The 17,370-nt window shown below is 42.2% G+C and overlaps 1 protein-coding gene across 1 annotated transcript in view; it reads right to left on the reverse strand.

Annotated features, from left to right (window-relative positions):
- The window catches only part of PTPRO (protein tyrosine phosphatase receptor type O), a 152,801-nt gene extending 135,678 nt beyond the window's left edge, over window positions 1–17,123 (reverse strand). The window contains 3 exon segments of the mRNA XM_052667311.1: window positions 16,639–16,698; window positions 16,701–16,742; window positions 16,744–17,123. Of these exon segments, the coding sequence (XP_052523271.1) occupies window positions 16,639–16,698; window positions 16,701–16,742; window positions 16,744–16,863 (222 nt within the window). The 5' untranslated portion in view covers window positions 16,864–17,123.
- Between the last annotated feature and the right edge of the window lie 247 nt (window positions 17,124–17,370).

Raw genomic sequence — 17,370 nt, forward strand, 5'->3', positions numbered from 1 at the left:
CACTGTGTCACCACTGCAGCTTAGAACCTCTCCATTGCTCCATGACCAACACACCACCCAATATGCTACCAAAGCCCACAGTCAACCTGCCTTGCTTTCTCAGGGGGCTTTTACACCAGTGACAGCACAGACATGTATGCCATAAAAGGGATATCTTCCTTGAGGAGGCCCTCCACTGCCCGCAGCTGCACCTTACAGCTGCCATTTAATTCCTTTTAGATGAGAACCCATCCCAAACCACCAGCTCTCCATCTACGGACTCTGTGCTTCCAATGATACCCTCTGAAAGTATGCTGCAAAAAACACACTTTTGGAATTCTTGTTCATTTTTTCTTTTTGCTTTTGCAACCATGTGGTGTGACTTGTTTTCTATCGAAATTACAAGAGCTAATAACAGTGATATTCAAAGACAAGGTCATACACCTTCCAGAGAAAGAAAGTAATGCTGTTTACTAGTAACGTGACAGATTAAGTCCCAATATGTTGTGCAGAATCACAACTGTTAGTAATTATGGCCACAGAATTTAGTACAGGCTCTGATGTATATCACATAGCCACAGCAATAGTCCTGGAAAATCTATTTTATGGGCCATCAAGCTGTCCTGGGGTAGAAGAGAACCAATTTATCTACCAGAAAGCTTGGCGTATGATTAATGGAGGGAATGTACATAATTAAGATAGACACAGAAGACCCAAACAAACTTGCATTAAATGCTTCCCAATAAAAGATAAAGGAAATTAAAAACAATTTTAAAAGGATTTGGAATTCCATCTTTTTAATATTACAGTATAATATTTTTAGAGAAATAATCCTGGCACAGCTATAGCCAACTGAGCTGAAAGTCACAGGGTCTGATGTTGACTTCAGTTATCCTTGTAAAAATCAGTGTAAGACCATAACTGTAGATGAAGTTCATTTGAATCCACAGTGTAGGTGACTAAGCAGAGTAATTGGCCCACTTTTTTTTTCCCTGTGAAATATAGTATCTATTTGAATAGCAGCTATTTTCTCTAAAACAGTCTTTTTGCGTAATCACACTCTTTTTCTCACTATTTAGTATTCTACTGGAAGTTAACTACTGAGCTCTGCTAAATGACTGCAAATGGTGTGCAGAAAAATCTTTTCTACCAAGGTCACAAAAACACAATCCAAAACATTTATTGGAGAAATACAACTTCACATGCTTGGAGCAAAAAGCAAAGTACATCCGAAAGGAGATGATGCCACTGGGGCTGCTGAAGCCCAGCAGGGTGAGGTGATGTTGTAAGGGAGCGGGCACTGAGCAGTGCAGGAGGAGACATGGGTGAAGCAGAGAGTAAAAAGCAGGTAAGGGAGGAAAGTAGACAAGGGACAGATGGGTAGGTGTGAGAAATGAGCTGGTATTTTATTTGAAAAATTACAGACCTGACCATCCCTCCATTTGTCTTCTTTTTAGAGAGAGATGAAAGTTTAGGATTGAAATGTTCTTTCTGGAGAAACAAAGTATTTGCTATGAAGTTGCCTAAGCTTTTATATCTTTTCAAGAGCAACAAAATACTTTTGTCAGTCAATCCAAGTGATTATTTTGCCTTTCAAGCATTCAGAAGACCCATCCTCCACAATATTTTTTTGCATAGCATTAATAAATAAAACATCCACACTCTCTGCCCATTACTGCAGAGAAAATCTTGTATGTAATTCATGAGAGAAGAAAGAAAGGAAAGAATCATTGATTGTGCGTTTCCCCAGGATTTTTTTTATTATTGTTATTTTTGGCTTTCCAAGAAGATGCTGCTCTTCCTCTTCCCCTTCAGTACAGAATCCTAGTTCCACTAGATTTGCCTATAGCTTATTCTGGGATGAGCTTCCCACCAGCATTTTAAGTACCAGTCAGCACTCCAATACAATGATGTGATGATGTGAATGGTAACAGAAGCACTCAGAAAACATCACAACTGAAGTACAACAGCAGTTCCTCTGTGGCTGGAGTCAGATGTGCATCAGAGATGCACCAGCACAGCCCAGGTGCACTGCAAAGCAGGACACAGCATCTGCTGTGTCATCTCATAAAGACCTAAAAGAGAAAAGACCAGCTGAGAGCATGGTATTGGCACCTTCTCCCCAGCCAGAAAAGTTGCCTTTCTCTGAAAATAGGAAAATACAGTACAATTTCTCCTCCTTTCCATAAGTGGCTGTTGTAACAGGGACAGCTCAGGACAGGGACACAGAGTCACAGAACTGTAGGACCACTGGAGATCAGCTAATACAATCCTCAGCTAAAGCAGGTTCCCTACAGTAGGGTTGAGTCCTGCAGGAAAGCCTAAAGGGGTGGGGAACAACCCAGGCCCACCAAACCCCTGCTGCCCTCTGTTTGCATGGTTCTCATGCTACAAGCTCCCAAAATCTGTCCCTTGTTAACCTCTCCAAATGTTGGAAAATAGAATTCACAAGAACTCCTCCATCACTATCAAAAAATTAATATTTTTTTAAAGCAAGTAAAACCATTTTTGTTTAATCCCCCATAGTCAAAGTAGCAATATTTAAACGTATTGTTGTCAGGGGATCCAGGGGAGTATCTTCATCTTGCCTCTCACCAGGAACAACTTATAGTTTGATCTAACTGGTTATTTTGACATAGCTCCTTTAGCCATCACGTCTTTCTATTCCTCTAGTAGCACAGATTTAGCATTTCAGGCTAAGTACATATGTTGGATAAGAACATAATCCTCAGATCTGGGTATAGAAGCTCATGGTAAGAGGATGGCTCTGCATACAAATTGAATACACTGAGATACAGGAGGAAAAAAAAGCTAAAACACGAAACCCAATATGCATATTGTGAAGGCCTTCTGGTATTAGAAGAAACCATCAGTTATCTAGTTTGACATCTTTAGAAATAGAGGGACTAGAGAAGGAAAAGAAGGAGAGAGAAAAAAATTGATATGACCTTTAGTCCGATACACCAAGTAAAGACTTTAGATAAATACTTGCAGAGGAGGAATATGCCAATATGCAAAGAGGAAAAGAGATAAATGAGACTAGACCACTTCAGCAGAGAAAAATCTCAGAGCTCCCATTTATCAGCCATTTCTGACAGCATGGAGATGGATTTATCATGGGGCAGAAGGGGACACACTCTATTAGGCTTCTTAACATAGCACATGCATTCTTGGGTGTGGGATGCAGACATCTCTCTGCAGTCCATCTGCTTCCCCTCCTCCTGACTGAGGCTCAGCTCCTAATGCAAAAGACTTCTCAGTATCACTGCAAAAATTCACACTGGGCATCCAGCAATCGCCAGTCATCTGTTGTATAGAACTGTAGGAATAGGGGGTAGCATTTCCAGACAAAACTACAAAGGATGTAGGCATGGTCTGACACCATTAGACTTTGTCCTTGCAAGCTGCAAAAGACACAGAGAAACAACCCACTGTGGAACTACAGAGTACATGTGAAAGCCCTGCATCCACCTGACATGCAGTTGCATATCTGTGTTTTTAATTCTTTATTCATTTTCCAAAGCATTAGTAATCAGCTGAATTTGTGCATTTAAATTGCTCTACAGGTGGGGAGCTCTGAATCCCATCAATCTGCATCCCCTTTCCCACACACCCATAGATCTGCTGGGTATATGTCATGCAGCCTCAGGCTCTTTTTCCTGCTCATCATGCTCCCCGTGCAGAGGGCTCAGAGATTGCTGCAGCTAAATCGAGCTTTGAAGAGAGCTGGGATTAGAGAACCAAACTTTCTGAACTCATAGTCTGAGCACAGCTGATCCGCTCTGGGCCATGCATGACATCTTGAAATCCCTTCTAACCATTTCTCTTATGCTAAATATAAAAGAGGTGCAGAGGTTTTTCTTCTTACTATAAACTCATCTCATTCCATGTAAGCTCTGTTCCACACGATATCTTCACACTTTCCGCTGACACTTCCATTTCACAAGTGGCAAGCACATTCCACAGAATTCTCTCATTCTTCCCAAAATAAATTAAATCTGGCATTGTGGGGTCTTCAGGGAAAAAGCATCATTTTGCCTATCTAACAGATGACATAAGTTGGGTTGTGGGTTTGGTGTTTTTTTTTTTTTGGAGGTGAGGGGAAAGGGAGGACTGTAAGATATGACATCATGTTATTCACTTGAAGATCTGCCTTTTTTAAAGTTAAAAGTAGAAAGCCTTTTTTTTGTGGTGATTCTGTTTAGTAATTGGGAGTCACAGAACTGACCTGAAGAAAACAAGGACCACAGAACAGGACAAGAAGGTACTTTATTTTGCAAGGAGACTTTTATTTTTGTGGGAGTTTGATTTAGATTTTGGTTATTTTTTAACTACATTGTACAGAATAAAGGAATCTTCATACTAGCACAGACATGCAAGCATATGAAATCATGACCTAATATAATTTAAGGCAGAATCTGTGAAAACACTAATGAATCACCAAACACATCCTCCCCTCTGACATTACAAATCATCAGTAATAAAATGCCAGTGTGACACAGAGTCAGGCAGCAGAAGCTGTAATTACAGTCCAGAGTAACAGTTCCTTTGGAGCTCATTAACTGTATTGAGTACCTTAAATCTTGTATTGAATTTAGGAGCAGTAGTTCAGTTATCAATACAAAAAGTGCTAAGAGGATTTCCAGACCATATTCCACATGTTCCCTCTAGATATATATTATTCCACCTTGATTTTTAAAAATTTCTTTAACTGCATGTTTTGGTGGCTGATTTCTTTGCTTCAGTACTAAGCCAGTTGGGACGGAGAGGCCAGCCCTGCCCCAGTGCCTTTAATTCACATCACTGAAAAGTAGCTCTAGAGTAAAGATTTCAATGATTTTCTGTAGACCAAAGACCTGAATTTGTAAAACATTAGAAATGATGGTCCTTCTCCCAGAAATGTAAGTCAGAGGAAGGAAAAAAGAAAAGAAATGAAACTCTCAGCAAAAAGTCCTTCTTGAGAAACGTGAACACGTGAAACGAATTGTGCAGTGATGGCGGATACTTGCCTGACTCTGCAGAAAGTTTAAATGATAATTAAGGCACATTCTAACAATGGCAGCACTAAGAATTTTATCCTTGATGTTATATTTAAAACTCAAGCTCCAAGGAGCGAGACGATGCAAGAAAACAGCAGACTTCAGCAAAAAGGCATGTAACTGTAACCAAGGGCTTCACATTCTACAAAGAAAGATAGCCTAAGATGAATTTTTTAAATGACTTAAAAAATATATTAGAAGACAAGTTAATAGAAAAGTTTCATGTTCTTTCAAACCCCAATTCATTATTTTTAAAAAGGTTTAATTGACTGTCATTCATTTCATTTGGAGGCCTTGGAAGTTGTCCAGAGGTGGTGCAATCTCTGTCCATGGTGATATTCAAAACTCATCTGACACAGCTCTGAGGCCCCAACATCCTGTCCCTGTCTTGAGCTGGGCCTTGGTCTGCAGCCATCTCTTCCAGCCTGAATTACTCCTAGGTTCCAAGCAAATTCACTTCTCCCTGCATCCTCAAATGCCACAGCATCACTGCTCTATACTGTGGCATCTAACCAAGAAAACAATTCCGAATAATCCATTTTTTTCAGCTGGCCCATTGCAGGCCCTCCCACCTACAGGGCAGGGGTAAGAACATCATTGTTACCACCAACTTAAAGCCAACTAGAAGACTTCCTTGAGACAACCCAAAAAGTAGCCAGGAAAACAAAGATGTCCAGTGATGTCCAACCAGACCACTACCAACTTATATAACATAGTTATGACTACTCTCTCACCATTTTTTATAAGTACATATATTTAAAAATCATTCCCTACCTCTGACTTTAGCCTTATCCCTACATACTCAGGCAAATCTACATGGCAGATCCTGGCTTTCCTTGCCCTAGACATGACTGCTAGTTGTTGTCTTGGTTGTGCTATGTTATTGATTTTAGACAAAGAAGGTTGTTGAATGGGGAATGTGCATGAGAAAATTAGGTCTTTTCCTATAAGCACCAGATGAAACCTATATACTTTGAAGAACAGCAGGCGCAAATGTGTAGATGATGGATTTTCAGCTTAGGAAAACAAATTACATTATTCTAGACATTTCAATGGCAAGATTGATACCAACAGTTACTGCTAATGCTTATCCAGGAATCCTTTAGCTCTCATTTCAGTCATATAATTAGCACTCATAGGGAAAATTCTCTACCTTGAAAAAAAACTATCAAAGAAAACCAATAATTTAATTAAAACTGTAAACATCTTGATAAAGAAGTCAGTTTGTCTCACAATACATAGGTGACAAACAGCTGATTCTATATAACCACGACAAAGCACCATTACAAAAGCCAAACCGTAAATGGGTTATGTCCTTATTGGAGGTTATCTACAGAAAGAAAAGGGATGTGGCATTAACTGTATACAACTGGGACAAACAAAGCCTTGAAGATACACTGTCATTTTCCAAAACATTTTATTTCTTTTCCAGTTTATCTCCTAACCTCATAATGTTCACAATCATACTTAAATTGAGAATGAAATAATGCCACCTGCAACTGTTCTAGCCATGCCAGTTATTCTGGTGAGGCCATAAGGACAGGCGATCTGGCTCTGCTCCAATCTGAATGCTCAGGCACCATGTAATGGACATTTCAAAGTTTGCTTCCTCAAGCTGGACCCACTGCTTTCCTGCCTGGCTGATATCCAACACCTGCTGTAGTAACACCTACCAAGAAGAACTGGTATTCGACAGCCAGTCTGTTTTTCCACCGCATGAAAACCCCTTTGTCTCAGAATCAAGCACAACATCTGCCACAGCCAACTGGTCTTCAGTATGCTGCTTTGCAAGAGCCTCCTGCAACACCCAGGTCATTACAGACTACATAGAAGGGCAGAAAACTAAGTATGTGCAGGAGTCTAAGAAAAAAAGGATGACTTCATATTGAACCTGAGCACACTCAAAACTGTCACTGGTTTTTGGCATCACTTTTAACTCCAGTAGCCTACTAAAGAGACAGGAATTAGCTGTTCTGTTCAGATCCATATTTGAGCATGTATTTGATGGAGAATTTGTTTTCCATTCATCCACATACCCATGTTATTGTTGCAATGTCAACAAAAGTGGCTATATGCTGAATTTAAATCAAAACTCTTACTTGAGCAGTCCCTGAAAAGAAGACAAAGAGGATAATTATGGCTCTGCATAGGAAGAAAATGCTCTTTTTTTCTGTCTAGTGTTAGTTACATGACTGAATTCTCCTGCAAAGAGAATCCTCTTTCAAGAACAGAAGCATTAAGGTGTGCTCCTCCTACACTGGCTCCAGCAGCTGTATTAAAACAGACCTTTCAGTGACCCCCTTAGAGAGAGAATCCTATTCAAGATTTATTCAAACTGGAGTTTCAGCTATCAGACTTACAGATTCCAAAACTCAAAATCATCCTATGGCCTGCAGTTTGTGCTGCTGACACTGCAGTAAGCCCAAGGTCACCAGCATATCACAATTAGCTCTATGCTGCATGTCAAGCTTCATGGTACCACCTGGCAGAGATCGCAGATCTTCCTGCTACAGCTTGATCCAAAGCCCATTTTAAGCGACATAAAGACTTTTATTGATTTTGCTTAGATTTTGGATCTGTTCCCAGAAGCACAGTAGACTCTCTGATAGCTCCCAGCATCCTAAGAATTAGAGGCAAACCGCAGTTCTGGTTCCAGCTAACAGAGGTCAGTGTTTCACATGAGCGCTAAGGTGAGATGACAACATTGCCATCCATATTCATGACCTGCCTCCGTTTCTCTTAAATGGTAGTGACAGTGTTTGATGCCGCCAAAAAAAAACTGGCAGGGCTTCGGAGACTACGGAGTCTTGAGTTGATTTTCAAAGATAACATTTAAAATTTTTGATTTAACACATTGCTTTGTAATCCCACCAGAAAGGAATTTTAGACCAGTGAGCATTTTTAAATACACTTAAGTACTCACTATTGTATCCGTTTATTCTTCAGAAAACGTCATCATATTTCATGCTGTATGTAATAACTGCTAGTTAATTATGTAAAATCCCATCCCATCTGCTCTTATTCCTTCACACAGCAAAATAAGAGGGCTGGATTCTGCAGCCATTACTCACAGAAAGAGAGGCATTGATTTAATGGACTTCCCTGAAAAGGGATTACAATATAGTATCCTCCACTATTGATTTTGTGACATCATAATCTTTTCCTCGGAAGCAGACGCTGATGACTCAAGATAATATCAGTGCAAGATTAGGCAGTAGCAGCTGAGTTAGAGAAAGAAAATTATTGAACGACAAACCTACTGATTTACCACAAGTAGGCAGCAATAAATTATTAGTTATGTTCTCTGTTTTGAATGGAAGTTGCCTTAAAAACAAAAAGTTCAAGTGATGTTCCTCTCTTTCATCTCTTCCCTTTCTTACAGTTATTCCATTAAACTATTGCAAGCTATAGCATTTTCTGTGAGGGTTAATGGCTTCTCTTTGAAGGGATTAAAGTCACATTGATTATTAATTATTTTTGATGTTTTAAACTGATGTTAATATCCAGAAGCTCTGATGAGCAACATCCTGTAGAAATCAATACTGAACGGAAACAAAAGAAACAAACAAAAACAACTAAAAAAAAAAAAAAAAAAAAAAGCCATCAACCCTCTCCTCAGCTCCTAAGGGAAGCAATTGTGACTTATTCCTGTTTGGAAGGTATACTGTCCCCTGGAGAATACCAGCAACTGGCATGTATGATAATCACTTCTCGTTTATCTGGAGCATCCTTATTTTGATGTGTCTATCTTTCAGACTTCAGTCAGAGCCTGCAGGTATTTTGCGCGCAGAACAAAGCGAGGCACAGTACTGCTAAGCAAATAATAAATACATTAATTTCATTGCTGTTGGAAAATATTCATTTTTCTTAAATGTGCCTTTCAGTACTTCAGGAAAATACTAATTAGGATTCTTTCTGTGTTGTTGGTTGTTTTTCTTTTTTTTCCCCACCAATGCTCTCTACTGTTCCTTACCACATTTAAATAGGTTGGGGTTTTTTGTTTGTTTGTTCTTTTTCCTTGAGTTTAAAACTTCTTTTCTGTTTGCAGACAGAATGGGAACTAGACTCTTCCTTCTTGTCTGCTAGGCCAACCATGAACAAAGCCTTTACATATGAAAATGACTTCCATATGAACAAAGAGGAAATGATCCTAAATAGCTGAGGTGTGAATAGCCAACACGTGCCAAACAGCAAATTACACAAGGGCAACAAGAGAACTGGGACATTCCTTGTCTGCTCTGGGGACTCTTCTCAGCCTCAAAGAGCAACTCCTACAGTGCATCTAGTTCAGAAGGAAACGATTGAAAGCTCTTAAAATTGAATGAGTTTCTAAACTGATTGACAACTTAGTGACCAGAAACTACCCCTCTTATCCCAAAGATGTATTCCAAACTCATCATAACTAAATTGGAGACCTGCACGTTTCTAGCATGTAATGCAACCATATTTTGTTTAAATCCCGCTGAAATAACCGGAAGACTCATGTCTCATATTCCTAAAGGGCACTGAGGCCCAATCAGTTCAAAATCGTAACTGTTATATTATAAGCAACATTATCTGTTTTTCCCCAAAGTTCTTAAAGAATTAATTTGTTCATTTGTTTTCCCCTCAAGAGCTTCCTATTTACCAAATAGCTTCATCACATCTCTGGCTGCCTAAAAACAGCAGAGTTGTTGATTTTTCTTACCTCCATTAAGCTGCTCTGAAGCATTCAACTCCTGTGCTTAAATGGCTCTCTTGGATTTTTCCATCCCAATATCGTGCTCTGCATTCAATCATAGCTCCAATTCCACATATCCTCTACTTATGCCCATGCTGTCACCTCAAGATCAGCATACTGAAAACTGAGTATACTACCTTCCAGCTCTCTTCCCTGTTGCTATCAGTAGTATAATCAATTTGTCCATTACTGATGCTTAGTGTAAAGAGCTTCTTTCTCTAAATCCATGCATCTAATTGAACAAAAATGCAATAATAACTATAGTAATTTGAGAATAGCACATACTACTTTTGCTGTGGTACAACGTGCTATCTTTATGGTGAGCCAGACATGATGCATATCAATTATTTCTGGAACACATTCTCTTAAAAGCCACTGTAATTTCCTAGCATAAGAATGAAGAGGTTCCAGAAATGAAATACTGTGCATCACATTTGGCTTACTGGAAAGACAGAAGTCTTCTTACTTCAGAGTTGCTCCCTCCACTGACTATATTCATTCCAGATTATACAGCATTATGAAAAGCAAGGTAACTTTTCTGTTTCAATTATCTCCCATTCTCTATTCATTTGTTGTACACTGCAGATGTGGCAGTCAGTATATGTTGCTACATCAACTTCAACATCTTTTCAGCTATATATTGATGGAAGCTTAATAGAAAAGATATAATAGCTTTTGTGTGCGTATTAACAAACAACTCTCTTCACTTTCCTTCTGCACTAAATCATCATATCTTCTGGAACTTAGGAGCTTTCAATGGGAAAGACAAAAAGTCCAGCCAGGTCCTGTGTTCCGCTCTGACACTTCAACAGAAGACAGACACCATCTAGTATTTCACCTACTTGCTCAAGGTTAATACTTAGCTTCACTTACGATCCTAATTTCTTTTGCTGTGCTGTGCCAAAGCTCTTCAAGAGCATGATGGCTGCAATCCAGTAGAAGATGAAGGATGATGTCTTGCTTAGACTGGCAGCAACTCACTGACTTTGGATGAATCACAGGTGAGACTGTAATTATCACAGAATCATAGAATGGCCCGGGTTGGAAGGGACCTCAAGGATCATGAAGCTCCAACCCCCCTGCCACATGCAGGGCCACCAACCTCTGCATTTCATATTAGACCAGGCTGCCCAGGGCCCCATCCAACCTGGCCTTGAAAACTTCCAGGGACGGGGCATCCACAACCTCTCTGGGCAGCCTGTTCCAGCACCTCACCACTCTCTCTGTAAAGAACTTCCCCCTGATGCCCAACTAAATCTCCCATCCCTCAACTTTAAACCATTTCCCGTCATCCTGCTGTTATCAACACTTTCAAAAAGTTGATTCCTCTCCTGTTTGTAGGCTCCCTTTAGGTACTGAAAGTCTGCAATGAGGTCACCCTGCAGCTTTCTTTTCTCCAGGCTGAACAAGCCCAGCTCCCTCAGCCTGTCTTCGTAGGGGAGGTGCTCCAGTCCCCTGATCATCTTCGTGGCTCTCCTCTGGACCCTCTCCAACACCTCCCTGTCTTTTTTGTACTGGGGAAGCCACACTTGGACACAGTTCTCCAGATGGGGCCTCACAAGAGCAGAGTAGAGGGGGACAATCACCTCCTTGTACCTGCTGGCCACCCCTCTTTTGATGGAGCCCAGGATACCACTTGCTTTCCAAAACGCAAGGGCACACTGCTGCCTCATGTTAAGTTTTTCATCTATCAAGACCCCCAGTCCTTCTCATAGGGCTGCTCTCAAGGACTGCTCCTTCCAGTCTGTATGGATGCCTGGGATTCCTCCGGCCCAATTCCTATGGTGTTCTTGCAGACAGAATCATAGAATCATTTGAAATGGAAGGGACCCTTAAAGGTCATCTAGTCCAACTCCCCTGCAGTGAACAGGGACACCTACAGCTAGATGATGTTGCTCCAACCTGACCTTGAATATGCCCAGGAATGGGGCATCCACCATATTTCTGGGCAACCTGTTCCAGTGCATCACCATCCTTCCATACCGGGAGTTTTTTCTTCTGAAATTTTCCTCCATCAGATAACTCAGGACTAGACACAGAAGAATGTACAGAAATACACTGGCACCACAGTTCCCTTGTATCACTGTGTATGTAATGTAATTGTCCAGCTTGCCTCTTAGACTTGGAATACCTATTGAGCAGTTGGTCATCCTAGAGCAGCATATTTCTATGTACTGCATTCTGCATAAACATTTTAATTTTAAAACACTTAACATCTAATCAAAGTAGCTTTTCTTTACATTGCAGTCAATTACATTTTACTACAAGAATATTTTAAAACCTTAATAAGGAAAGTCTGATCACTAATTTACTGTAGCATAAGAGTGCTTATGATAATGAAGATGATACATACTTCTCCAGTGGAAAAGATGTATAATTTTAAATACTTAAATATGAAGATAAGTATGATCCTTTAAAATTGTTCAGCAAAAGCATTTATTTCCAAAGCTTATTTTTCTGACATTTATCACTCTGACTCACATGGCCAAGTAATAAAAGCTCCCTTCTCCTGTATTGAAACATCCAGTAAAATTAGTCTCATGATGGGTTTAGAAACAAGATTTTGCTGAAGACTCACTCAATCAACAATTATTTCACAATCTGCCTGGATTGCCCTATAGGGTGACATCAGAAAGGCAGATAATAGGTGGACTTCTGAAGTCTAGTCAGCACATTGTCTGTGAGCTCTTTAACAAATGGCCCAAAGGCTGTAGGATAGCTACAGGCAAGTGTTTATTCAGCATGGTTCCTGTCCTAACTCAAATGAGGAATTGCCCCTGGATGTAGCTTCTGACTGAAGTGATGCCATCTAGAAATTGCCTTGCTGATCTCTTGCAGTTTGAGTGTAGGGCTCATAATTCCTGCAGGGTTGAAAGATCTTTAGTTGATTGTCCACTATTACTGTATTGAAGTTAGAAAGTTACCAAAGAGTAATGGTAGACTTATTCCACTGCTAGAGTGTGTGCCTGCTATAGTTCCGTAAACATGAGTTGGCACCCAAGCATTCTTATAAATATCTTCACCTGTTAGAATCATTCTGATGTAGAAATAATCCATAAAATATAATCCATGAAAATAACAAAATGAGAATGTAACTTGTAGGAGGAGTCCTGAGCAAAGGACGATTGATCATTATATATATATATACTATATATATATATATACATATATATATATATATCTTTTACTGAAATGATGATTTTCTCTCCTATATAATCTGTAGAGACCAAATTTTTTTTTTAACCTCTGTAGCTTATCTGATTCCATCCCATCATGACAATCTTACATTAGTCTTCCAAAGAGAAACAGAATGGTGACATAATTGCTTACTTTGTCACTGCTAGGACACAGTAATGAGGAAGAACATACCTATTTTCTCAACAAGAACTTCAGTCAGCATTTCTAAAGAGGTAAGAGATTCTAGAAGGACTCCAAACCAAATGTTTTAAGTGTCTATTTCTTTTCTGCCTAGGAGAAACCAGTGATGAAGCACGGGGGATCTTGCCTGTGAAACCATCCTCTCTTAAAACAAGTTTCTCAGTGAGAAAAAGACAGTGTCCTGGTGGTATCATCTTTGTTTCAGATTATTAACATTAGATGCAAATATTCTTAAAAATTACACTAATTGAAACAAATTTCCTTTGTCTGGTAAGGTTGTGCTGAGTATGTTCTTACAGCGCCTGGGTCCCTTTGAGTGTTTTCATCCATGCAAAACTGAATTTAAACCTCACGAAAACACCAAACTCCATGCATTGATGTAGTAGTGGACAAAAATGTTCCATTCGACATTAAAATTGTTCTTGCTAGTAGAAAGACCAGAATGTATTGCTGCCTTGCACACAAAGTCTCAATAGCATAAAAAGACCCCATACAAGACCTCAATCTTCTGAAAATGAAATCTGTTTCTTTCCTTTGCACTTCTAGGTAATTTTCCTGAACACTGTCATCCCTTCCACTCAGTTCATACATAGACAACCAGATTTCTCATTGTTTTCCTAGCATAAGCATTGGTCAGATCCTCTTGAAGGTGTAACAGATTGATGATGTGTCAGCATCAGGTTTGGCAGATTTAAGAAGTTTTTGTCGCCTGCTTAGCTCTACTTGTCCCATACACATAACACAGCAAGAAAACACAAAACCACCCAGCTGCAAGCTACTACAATGTGAGATATCTGACCTACTAGTCACAAAATCCAGGACAGACCTTCAACTAGTTGAAAGTTAGTGTAGATATGGCTATGGGAAGCCTGGTGGGTTGCAGTTAGAAAAGATGGGAAAGGTAGTGTCAGCCACTGCAAATGTGTCTGTTTTTTATTTTTATTTGTTCAGCTGAAGTACAGCTTTTCCACTCAGATGTGATCACCCATGCTTTTGTCACATCAGATGAAAAAAATACTAAGCAAGCTGCTAGAGGCTATGCCTCCCAGCCATTCACACACTGAAGCAATGGAGAATGCTATACCTATGAAAAATGGCAATGTTTTAGGTCAGAAAGAGATTCCTACAGCAGGAGGCTTGGAAGCTTTTTGTTGAAGCAAGATACAATTCTGTTCCTCTTCCAAGAACTATGAATCTATATTAATATCTGAGTTCACACACAATGTCTTTCTCTTGCTAGTTTCTAAGCTAGCCATTGTATATAAGAAAACCACTGAAGAATGACAGAAGTTCAAGATCACATTGCTCTATTTCCTATTTCCTAAAAAGATTATGATACTGCCCTGAAGCACAAAGTAATGCTCAGATAGAGCTGCGAATGAAAGAACTAAATATTGCTAGCCCAGAGACAACAATATCAGGTACATGAGCGTGCAGTGGGCAGCATCACTGTTTGATCCCCTCCTTGGCACTGACCACTTCAGCAGCAACAGATAGTGTCAGGGCTTGAAAGAATTTGGCACCATTTCTTTACATCATGAAATATAGCATGGAAAGGAAGAGAAAATGTGCTTTGAGCTGTTTTATCACTGTGCAAAGCTTGCTGATGGTTTTATAAATTGCCAGATGGGCATCAAGGCCACACTGAGCAGATACAACTTAGCAAGTGACATTTGGGCTGCTAATGCTGAAACAGCAAGCACACGGGCATCAGAGTCATCAGTTCAATGCAGCTGCTTTCCCAACAAGATTAAATTGCTGTCTCACCTAGAAGCTAACAACTCAAGGCTGGATGATTTTAGTAGTTCTTCAACAAGTTAGCATAACTGAACAGCATAGAACAAGGGAAATGCCTTGTTTTGAAATTAATTACCTTCAGTTATTAGTCACTGCAAGAAAAAAGAAACGTGTAGGCATCCAACAAAAATCACAGTTCAGTCACACATAGCATTGCTGATGTGCCCCTGTCTTCAGCTACAGTTTCACCTCTCACACTATAGAATTCTGCCAGTACCCATCATTATTTTCCTGCAGCTTTTGTTGCCATTCCAGTTCTGGGATTTCTCAAGCAACATACCCAAGGGCACGTCTGAGTTTTATCTGGCTCTGAAGTGATGGTCACCTTCCAACAGGAAAAAAACCCAAGGCCTTAGCTGCCTTCAAATCTTTACCCCATTTCTTTAGATTTATTTCTATAGAATCATAGAATGGCCTGGGTTGAAAAGGACCACAATGATCACGTAGTTTCAAACCCCTGCTATGTGCAGGGTCACCAACCACTAGACCAGGCTGCCCAGATCCACATTCAGCCTGGCCTTGAATGCCTCCAGGGATGGGGCCATAGGTATTAGCATCTTATAGATTTGAACTACCTATATCCTGTCTCGCCTTACCACAGTAATTAAAACAGCTGCTTAAAGCTGTATGTTCACTTCTGCACTAGGAACAGAAGTGAAACGGGAATTAACTACAACCCCTTCAGCTTTATGCTGGGCTATGATGCCCATAGTGTAATTATCTTAGATGAAAGTAAGTACAGGAAAAAAAAAAAAGAAAAGAAAAAAAAGAACTCAAAATATCATGAAATTCTGAAGAATGAAGTTCTGTCAGTATATTAACATTTTATCCTGCATAAATGTACATTTCAGCAGTTATGAAAATGAGACAGCTGACGACTGAGTATGCGAACAGATGCTGTGAACGCTTCCCCTTTAGTACTTCTGTCAATGCAATGTCAGTGCTGGAAGTGACTCCGCTGCCGTTCCAAGATACAATTCTGCAAAATCCCATTCACACGGGGAGCCCTGCTCATTTCTATGGAACACTTCCATTTGTGAAGATCTCAAGAGTTCCTTAGTTGCCAGTGACAAATACACAGCAAAGTTTTCAGTACTGCGGAATACTGCGGTTTAGGGCACTGGCATTTACAATCGGTGCTATTTGCCCAGGCAGAGCGCGTGTTTTCTTTTAGAAGTTGCACGAAGCACATTAAATACGACTGGGGAACCATTAAAGCAACAAACGCATAACGATAAAAAAACGCCACACCAAGCCACACTCGCGGCATTACGCTGAACTTTGAAAGATTCAGCCGCCGGGAGGACAGAACCGCACCGAGCTGGAAGCAATGTCAAATTCTGCAACGGCGAAGCGACACGCGGCTCCCCCCCGCCCGCCTTTGTTAGCGGCAGCTCCGGGGGAAGCGGGCAGGAGCCGGGCTGGCCGCGGTGGGCGCGGCGGCAGGTGTCGGCCCGCGGTGCTGAAGGACAGCGCGGGGCTCCCGGCGCGGCGCTCCCACTGCACCGCGTAACTTCGGGCACGACGGACGATGGGGGAACGGCGCCTCCCCGGCACTTGTGGGTGTGGGGCGCAGCGGCCCCGCCTCCGTCCCCCTCGCAGCGGGAGCACAAAGCGGGGGGCAGCCGAAACCGGCGCTGAGCCTTCGCCTCCGGGGCGCAGCCGAGCAGACAAAGGCGGCCCCGCGCCCGCGGGGCGCGCAGCCCTCCTCTTCCACGCACTTACCTTTAGCAGCACAAAGAGCCAGAGCAGGCAGGAGCGGGCCCCCGGTCCACCCCGGGATCCCCGCCGGCGGCGGTCGGGCATCGGGGAGCGCGGTGGCCGCGGCCCGCGGGAGCGGCCGGGCGGGGGGGGCTGCGGCTCCTCTGCCCCCCGGCCCCTCGCTGCTGTACCTCGTCTCCCTCCGCCCGGCTCCGAGCCGTGCCCGGCAATGGCGAATTGCGGCAGCATCAGGCGGCCGGCGGCGGCGCCGACCTCCCCGCCGAGCCGCGCATCCTGCCGCCCCCCGCCCTTTTATTTGGGATTTACGGCGGGGGGAGGAGGAGGAGGAGGAGGAGAAGAAAGAGGAGGCGGCGGCGGCGGCGGCGGGGTGGGTGTCTCTGCTCACAGGAGTTTCGGCGATCTCGCCGCTGCACGGGAAAAGAAGGGGTGGGGAGAGCCGCCACGGGCGCCGGCAGCGCGGTGTGCCTACAGGAGTGGCCACGGCACCCCGAGCCCCGAGGGCTGACAGCCCGTAGCCGCCGCCCCGCGCCTCTCCCCCGGCACCTCCTCTCCCCGGGCGCAGGAGGCAAAGCGCAGCCCCGGCCCCCCGCCGTTGTTTTCCTATAACCTCCCCCGCAACGCGCCTGCGGGGGACAAATGCCTCGTGAGCAGGCAAAGAACGATCAGTCACCGGCTCCGGGCAAGCCCGGCCCCGCACGGGGCTCCGGGAGCCACTGTCACCAGTGAGCACAGGGC

This window comes from Tympanuchus pallidicinctus, unplaced genomic scaffold (genome assembly GCF_026119805.1).
Source record: "Tympanuchus pallidicinctus isolate F22 unplaced genomic scaffold, pur_lepc_1.0 scaffold8, whole genome shotgun sequence".
In the NCBI taxonomy this organism is placed as follows: Eukaryota; Metazoa; Chordata; class Aves; order Galliformes; family Phasianidae; genus Tympanuchus; species Tympanuchus pallidicinctus.